We start from the raw sequence: 9,222 nt of genomic DNA on the forward strand, positions 1-9,222 counted from the left end.
CAAATACAGCCTGAAACATGCCACACTACTTTATGTCATAGAGATTCTGAGTATGCTTTTCCTAGAAGTGCGGCTGCTGTAACTCAATGAAGGTAAACAACAGCTGGAGAAGGCTTCAGGGCAGAAGCACAGATGGAAACAAAGACAAAGTAAACAACCTGACATAATTGACTGTTGACAAAGTGTTTTTTTACTGTCGGCCTGCTTTTGTTACTGTAATTCAGATCCTGTTTAAAAAAAGAAGACATTTTATTGTAGAAAATATGGTTAGAATAAATATGGTTCTTTCTGGTCATGGTTTAAGAAATTACATTTACATGAAACACTCAATCAATTGCTTGCAAACCATCCAATGCATCTTTTTTTGTTGTCTATATAATCTACTTTTAAAGACTAAAAATAGACCTACTAATACATGAGTATAAAAACTGATTTATTCAATGATCTGCTTAATACAGGAGTAATGTTTCCTTATCTACCAGAGAACATTGGAAGGTTTGTAACATGTTTTAATTGATTTTAACGCATTTTTAAACTTGTCTTTGTTGTATTGATGATGATTATAGCGAGAGCAGGATCATATCAGGCTGAAGATATCACTCAGTGAGTGTTTGTCACTTCTTATTTGAAGAGAATAACTGTGCAAATGAAGTGTCCATTATAAACCAAAGGTGGGAATGGGTGGGAAGTGGAGGTTAAATGATATCAGTGAAGAACAGAAGGGCAATCTGCACTAATCAAAAGATGAAAGGCCTCTCCCTTAGCCTGCAGTAACCCAATCAATACCTCTATCAGCTCCTCATCAGCATGCTAACTGATTATATTATCTCCAGGAAACGTTTGCATAACCAAACTATTAGACCATGCATTTCCACTGAACATTTTCAGGCTACCCAGAAATGTGCAGCATCATGAATTTCCTTATTAAAATGGCATTTCTTATCTGTTGTAAGTATTACAGGGTACATTTCATATTTTTTAAATTATTATTCCCAAAAGAAATGCACATACAAATCAGTAAATAATACTCAGGAATTACATTTAAAAAAATAAATATGAATAAGCCAACGCTTAAGCTTATTATAGTCCTTTTACACAGCATATTTGTATTTAGGCAACCTCTCACTGCTAGATTTAGGCCAGGGGTGTCAAACTCAAGGCCCGCGGGCCGGATTTGGCCCGCAGGCCTTGACTGAACTCATTTTATGTGGCCCGCAAGAGCTTGCAAAGAATATAATATACACTACAATTGGCGTAATTGTTGAATATTTGCTTTCAATTATGTGCCCTAGACTTCTGCTTTCAGACGTAGTTATTTATGGAGTTATTACCATAACTGATAATAATCCAATGCAGAGCCAATAATGTAATATAATACATTATTATATTATATATTTATATATGTATATATGTATATTTATATAGTCTTAAAGTTACAATCGGCCCTTTGAGTGCAACCATAATGCTGATGTGGCCCGCCATGAAATTGAGTTTGACACCCCTGATTTAGGCCATATAAAAACCAAGTTGCAAACATTTCATATCTAATTGAAATATATTGAATAAGTAATAAGTACGTTTTATGTAGTTTACCACTTTTAAAGTAGGGCAAAGGTTAAACGTGTGTAAAGACAGACACACACAGTACACATTTAAGGATACTTTTGTCCTTATGCAACACATCCAAAAAGATATAGACATTATACATTACAATTTCAAGAATGATATCGAATAATTTTATAAAACCTGGTCTTTTGATATTGAAATGATTGCTGGTCTGTAGAATGGGTGAAGCCTAATGTCTCTCTCTCTCTGTGTGTGTGTGTGTGTGTGTGCGTGTGTGTGTGTGTGTGTGTGTGTGTGTGTGTGTGTGTGTGTGTGTGTGTGTGTGTGTGTGTGCGTGCGTGTGTTTGTGCGTGCGTGTGTTTGTGTGTGTGTGTGTGTGTGTGTGTGTGTGTGTGCGTTTTGTGGGAACAGAGAGATAGTATTGGGCAGTCCCTCGGTAGGCGTAGACACCAGAGCAACTACAAATAAAGAGCGAGGATCTGAAACAGGATTAGTACTCAACACAGGATTATCGACTGAGAAACCAAGAAAAAATACAGCACGGAGTCTAAAGCTTTTTACAGGTAAGGTAGAATCCACTTTATGGAGTTTGTTGCCTCAGAACAAGCTCAACACTTAACTTAATTAAACATTTAAAACGCTTTAAGAAATAGAGTAATCACTGGAAGTAGCATCGTGTGGCAGCAGATGACGTAAGGATGGGTTAGATTTCATCATTAATACAAATTACACGACATCATACACAATGGTGTCTCGTCGCTCATTGTGTTAAATGTGTTCAATATTTAATCGATTTCACTATGATAAACAAGTTAAGCATACGATTCAGTTAAAGATTTGTAAAACTACTGAACGTTAACGTACTAAAACAACAGCTTACTTCCGGTTTAATGAATGAAACATCACTACATTTCAAAATTGCAACAAAAAAGCAATAGTTAGACAATGTTTCTTCTCTAACTTAGTTTGTATTGTCAATGTTATTTTTATTTCTGTTAATACCGCTGCTTGAGTTACGTAAAGGCATCATGTCCATAACGGCAGCTGTTTCAACTGTTGAACACACTCACTATAACACATCTTTTTAAAGAGATGTCTGCCAAATGTCACTCTTTGTTAGAGATACACAAGCTATAAATACAAAGAGCAGTGTAAGAGTAGTGTAAATTGCTAAAGTTGATTTTCTGAGCCTTTATTCACTTACCCCGTGATACTTGCTCCGAAAACTGAGCTAGCTATAGCTCAACAGGCTAACATTATTTTTTAATTAGGGTAGGCTAAATGGCTACAACCCGGTTAGCATCTGCTCTAGAGAGTCTAAAGTTAATTATTAAACTATATATAATTAAAAAAGCTAAGAGGTTCTACATTAGGGTTAACACGTGTTTTTGTATGAGTAGTTTAAGGGAGTTTTTAATAGAAAATTAGACAAACTGTTATCTGAGTCATGAATTAGCGGATGACACTAGCTAGTTCATTTTAAGTGTTGCATTGGTTTCACATCCTAACTGGAAAGTTCTCCACGTAACAGTTGTTAAACTAACAAATCAAGGAACTTGTTCGTTCTCTCAATTCACCCCAAAGTACTGTCCAGAAAAACTAAGGCTGCCCTGGAGAAATAACTCATTAACTTGACAATCTGTTCCTCTCTTTATCTCTACCTCCATCTCTAAAGAAATCAGATTCAACCATGACTAAGGACGCAGAGATAGACATGAAGGAAGTGGAGCTCCGGGAGATGGACCCTGAGAAGCAGCCCATGACTGGTGATGGCCCGCCTGCAGGTGGAGAGAAAAATGGCACCGTGAAAGTGAAGGTCCCGGACAACGAGGTTACCTTCACCGGCCTGTCCAAAGAGGAGCTGATGAAGGTTGCTGGAACTCCAGCGTAAGATAAGACTCAACAAACGCCTTATTAGAAAAATACAGGTCTTCTATTGCTGTCATATTTGTTTAAACCCACTTCTAATTATTTATGTATAGATGGGTGAGAACCCGTTGGGCGCTTCTGATCCTCTTTTGGGTGGGCTGGATTGGCATGCTGGCTGGAGCCATAGTGATCATTGTCCAGGCTCCTCGCTGCAAACCCATCCCCGAGATGAACTGGTGGAACGAAGGACCCCTGTACCAGATCTCTGACTCTGATGCTTTCGCTGATGGACTCGCAGGTAGAATAACAGTTATTGATCAAAATCATCGTTTATTTTGCAGAAAAACAATATGCTGTAATATTCACGTTAGAGTCAGACTTATCTTTAGAGTTTGGACTGGCCTTGATGTTGTACCCCCACACTAATTCACAAAGGATAAGGCTTGTGACAAAGTATTGAGTTTCCTTCGGTCTGCGTGGCCTGTTTCAGCTAGCCTGATACCAAAATGCTGACAAGGCTGACAAAGAGTGACTCAAGGTCTAAAGGACATAAAACGCCTACAAGTCATGTCTTTCCTTTTTCTCATACTCATTTGTTAAGGTCAAGGCAACCCAGTACTTCGTCTTTATTTGTGTTGCCATAGAAGTTCTTTAGATTGTATTCCTCCTATTTTTATTTTCTTTCTTCAAATTACACTTAACAAGGATAGTGAAAATTATTACCCACACATTTCCAATTTGGATTTATTTCTCCCAATTGTTATAAATGTTCTTTCAAGGTGAAGGAAGAACAGGTTGTACTGTTCTCCTTAAAGTGAATTACTGGGCAGCTCTCGGGTTTCCAGCAGGCCTTGGGCGAAATTCCAATAACCGCACGTGACGTGTTGGTGTTTTCACACACAAGGCCCTTTTATGCTCAGACTGCACATGGCCAGCAGAGGGTGTTGGGGGGGGGGGGAAGCCATTCACATGCTCCTGCCTTGAGTCAATAACTCGCTAAAAGAATAGCTCTTTTTTACTTAGCTGTCTCCTAACTCATCAAAATGTCTCTCAAGCCTTTTGTCGTCTCTTTCTACGTCCCCCCTACCCTTTACAAATCAACTCCCTGTCTTTTTCCAATGTGAAACCCCACTGAGAAAGCCTCCCTGTCCCTCTGTTTCTAGGCGTCGAAGAAAGGTTGGACGAAATCAACAAGCTGAAGGTGAAAGGCCTGGTTCTTGGCCCTCTTCACACCATCCAGCGCGACAGGCCAGCCACCCTGAATCTTAAAGAGATCGACCCCACCAAGGGAAATAAGCCAGCCTTGCTCGCTGTGCTGGAAAAGGCTCACAAGAAGGGTAGGTCATCATACGACTGTAATCTGATAAATGGCTGTAAAACCATATTTTTTCTGAACCACTGACTCATTCTCCATTGATAATAAGAATAGCATCTCATTATTGTTTTAACTTCTCCTCTCAGGTATTTCTGTTGTGCTTGACCTGACCCCAAACTACCTGGGAAATGCTCTCTGGTTCAGCCCTAGTGAGCTTGATGATGTGATGGAGAAAGTGAATGTATGTTCCATGATCCTTTTTTCAGTATCTTAGTGAGATACTAAGGGTTCTTCATGTGAGGAACTGTTCCTCCTTGCTGTGGCTAAAGGGTTCATGTTGTCTTCCAGGATGCAGCGGAGTACTGGCTGGGTTTTGGAGTTGATGGCATTAAGGTATCTGACTTCACTTCGGCCACCAACTCTGTTGATTGGTCCAAGTTCCAGGCTGCTGTCAAGGGTAACCTCACTGAGGAAACCAGGAAGAGGTAACTACAGCTCACTAACTTTGGTTCTGCATGATTAAACGTCTTTTGCAGGAACAATGAATGTTTAATTTAATAAATGTAGCTCTTGCCTGCACTATAGCAACATTCGTTTACATTGGGAAACTCATTTCACCTCAATTGGGACAGAACTAGTAGGAAAATAATTTTCAAAGCGTCGTAAGATGTCAGTATAACCATGGCAATGTTTCCTGGGGTCGAGATTAAAAGAATTCCAGTGCTGCAGGGGACTGTAAGTGGGGAAGGGAGAGCTAGATCAACAAGAAAGGATATGGAGCTTTACTCTCTCTGATGAAGCGACACCTTGTGGAGGGTTCAAGGAATTTCTTCTAAAATATCTGATTTGTCTTTTGCTTACAATATCTAAAAATGATGCCACAATTTAGCATTTTCTATTATTAACAACCAGTGTCAGCAGTGTAATCTCACCACATTGTCTTTCTCTCAAGGGTGCTGATGGGCGTGGTTAAAAATGTTTCGGATGTGGAGTTGTCTGAGCTTGTTAACGGAACAAGTGTAGATCTGGTCCTGTCCAACCTGCTCAGCCGCAGCAATGGAGGTACGCCCATGTTTTAAAGTGTTTTTGACTGGTTTGTCGGTATTAAACAAAGCAGAAAAGCTGTACAACAATCATATCATAGTAGCATACACTTGAAAAATGTCAATACCTCATGCACTTTGCTCTATAAACTTAAAGGTCCCATGTCTTGGCCATTTCTACTGATCATAATTCTGTTGTTGAGGTCTACTAGAATAGATTTACATGCAATTTTCCAAACTCTCATTGGTTTCTCTTACAGCATCTCTGTATAGTATGTGTATTCACTCTCTGTCCTAAACGGCTTGTTACAGCGGAACATCAGTGATTATGTGTTACAATGGCGTTAGCAACCAGAAAATGACACCAGTAATGACAAACAGATGAGAATGCTGCGTGGGGTCTGGGTGCCATGTTGGCGGGACGTTGCACGGCTCGCTGCTGTGAGGAGGGGACAGTGTGAGCTCTATTACTGGTGTCGTTTCCTGGCTGCTGCGTGAGGTCTGCGAGACATCGTGAAACTCAGCCTGAACTCAGCCTGAGCACCATGGACTCGGGAAGGGGGGGTGCTGAGAGGGCTGCAGCACCCCCATCTGCAACCGCCCCCCCTAAACGCGGCGCACCTACATTGTAAGCGCGCCACAGTTTCGCCGCTGCGAGGCTCCACTAGCAACAAAAACAAATCTCCAACAAGGCGTTCTGGGGCAGCATAAACGGGTTAGAGTTTTACTCGCTAAAGGGTGTACTTTGAGGGTTTGTGACTCTGCAGACCGTTTACATGCAGAAAAACCTACATAACACACAAGGGGACGGGTAATAACCAGAAAAGCATGACATGGGACCTTTTTTAAAGTATCATACCTAGCTTAGAGTGTGAAAGGATAGCATTTCTGTCAGTGTAAATGTCTGCTTTTGTGTGAAAACAACTAGACAGAGAGATAATTGTATCTGAATTTGTGCAGGTGTGCAGCGCATCATGGACATGAACACCCTCAGCTCTCAGCAGAGGAGTGTGGCCTGGGGGCTCGGTGCCGCCCAAGAGGACCAGCTATCCAAACGGGCCACCACTCCTGCCTTGATCCGGCTCTACCAGCTGCTGCTGTTCACCATGCCTGGAACCCCCGTGTTCACCTACGGAGACGAGATTGGCCTTCAGGCAATTGTAAGCTACAAAACGGAGAAGAAATTCAAGTTTAAAAAAAAAAGTGTTTTATTACCTCAGCTGTTACAGAGTGTAAGGTTTTTCCTTTTGCATTTCCTTATCAGGGAACAGAATCACCAAAGATGGTTTGGGACATAGAAAAGGAACCTGTTGAAGGAGCTGCTGTTAATGACACTGCTGAGGTAAGAGAGTTACAGAGTCTACATTTTAAATTAGTTAATTTTAGTTTAGCCTTATTTTTATTTTGGCTTGTTTACAGGTTGAGCTCTAGTTCAACATTTCCTCAATTCTCAAATGTACAGGTTCAGCGAAAAGAATACGTTGCTGTGAGGAAGTGGTTTAGATCCCTCAGCGAACTGCGAGTCAAAGAGCGCTCCCTCCTCCACGGCGACTACTACCCTCTCTCCTCCTCCGCCTCCTCCCTCTCTTTCCTCCGCATTTGGGACCAGAGCGAGAGGTACATAACGGCGGTCAACTGGGGAGCAGCGCCTGAGACGCTCACTTTCAAACTGGAAGCTACAGGCAAGTTCAGCAGAAATATTTAGCTTAGATGTTATGTATCCATCCCCATATTGTTCATTATTTAACAACATGATCTTTCTTCCTGCAGAGGGATTAGAGTTGCCAGAAACGGCCACGGTGAAGCTGGCGACAGATGAAGCTCTGGTGGTAGACTCCACCGTCACCTTGGACAAATTTGTACTCGCACCCGGACAAGCTGTCCTGCTGCAGTTCCCCTAGACGGGCTAAAGATGGAGCCAAACTATAGAAAGCTACGCACACATCACTTGTTTTAAAGACAAACTGAAGTCAGTCCTTATCCTTAAAAATAAGATTGGATAGTCAAAAGATTGAGTTTCTTTTTACTTTTTTTTAAATGTACAAGATTCTTTAGTCAGAACATAAGTGAATAGGGTCAAAGAAAGTCTGCCATCCAACTTGTTGGCCAGTATAAACCCAGGTGAATGTTTCTGGTTTTTAACACACATTTTAGTTTTAATCTTGTCTTGTTGGGAGAATGCAACCACTTAAGATATGCACTGAGCATTTTATTCTTTTGTGATCATTTAATGTTGACAACATTGTCCAAATATGTGAAGACATTCCATTGTTTGTTCTTTGGGCATTTCTTTGGCAGTCCTTTTTGTTCTTTTGTTATGTTTTTCTTTTCTTTTACCGAAATTCCGTTTTAGTGACAGTTTTTCTGTCTTTAACATCAAGGGTGACTCTGAAGTCTTTTTTAAAGTGCTAGTAAACAACATTTTGCGATTGGCAACAATTCTGACAAGTGAACTGAATTGAAAATAAACAGAAAAATAAACTGTACCTACTCTGCGTATGCCTCATGTTTATTTTTATATGCGACTACATTCTTATAAGATTGAGTTCTTTGAGTTTAAGATCATATCAGATGAGACGTTCACTATTTTCGGTACGTACAGGTGTGTGTAAGTGTGTCACAGATGTTAGCGGAGGAAGCATGTCTATATTTTATCAGCATCTTGGATGGGTTTCATCGGCTTATTGTACTTTACTGAAATGTACGCTGTGCTACGAGTTTCACTAAATGGGTCATACATGACTGTCTTAAAGTAATCCTGTCATAAACCCTGACTTTAATGTCAAATGTATATGAAACTGCTTTTTATTTTAGATAACTTTCAACCCATCTCTGAGAATATTCTCATAAATTAAGTGATTTATAAACAAACTTTCTGTAAGATAAATAGGCATTGACATCAACACGTGGATGAGTGAGCAATTTTGTCTATATTAAAACATCCTCTCTGTGCAAACTTTTCCCGCAGATGTTTTTTATAAATGAATTATTATAGATGGGAATAATAGGACGTTTCAATTGCTAAAACCTTTTGAGACAAATTGCCTGTGTGATTGAAACCTGCTGTTCCTTTCCTAACATTAGTGCTTCAATTATTGCTCTTTTTAGTTAATATGCAGTGCCCCTGCTTGAATGAAACGTTGCCTAAAGGAGTGCTTTACACAGTCTACTTAATCTTAAAACCGTCTGTTTTTTAAGTGGATTTTCATAATTGTTTTAGCTATTGTTCCGCCAGTGACACAGAAGTAGAGCAAAAAAAACAACTGCTTTATCAACAAGCCGTTAAAAACACAGGATTATGATATAACTACTTATTTTACTCCTGTATGAACTGGAGTCCAGCCTGATGCCTGACATGATGTTCCTAAACGACTTGATATTAGTACATAATTATACTTTTATTACACATGAAAAGCAACTAAGTACATG

The 9,222-nt window shown here is 40.0% G+C and overlaps 1 protein-coding gene across 1 annotated transcript; it reads left to right on the top strand.

The window, feature by feature from the left end:
• The first annotated feature begins 1,972 nt into the window (after positions 1-1,972).
• On the top strand, positions 1,973-8,288 carry slc3a2a (solute carrier family 3 member 2a). Its single transcript, XM_079672426.1, has 11 exons — positions 1,973-2,129; positions 3,242-3,453; positions 3,549-3,733; positions 4,599-4,772; positions 4,897-4,991; positions 5,099-5,235; positions 5,703-5,812; positions 6,754-6,953; positions 7,058-7,135; positions 7,256-7,475; positions 7,564-8,288. The coding sequence occupies exons 2-11, from the start codon at positions 3,257-3,259 to the stop codon at positions 7,692-7,694; spliced, it is 1,527 nt and encodes a 508-aa protein (XP_079528552.1). The 5' UTR covers positions 1,973-2,129; positions 3,242-3,256; the 3' UTR covers positions 7,695-8,288.
• The last annotated feature ends 934 nt before the right edge of the window (positions 8,289-9,222 follow it).

Source organism: Notothenia rossii (genome assembly GCF_949606895.1).
Source record: "Notothenia rossii genome assembly, chromosome: 3".
Classification (NCBI taxonomy): domain Eukaryota; kingdom Metazoa; phylum Chordata; class Actinopteri; order Perciformes; family Nototheniidae; genus Notothenia; species Notothenia rossii.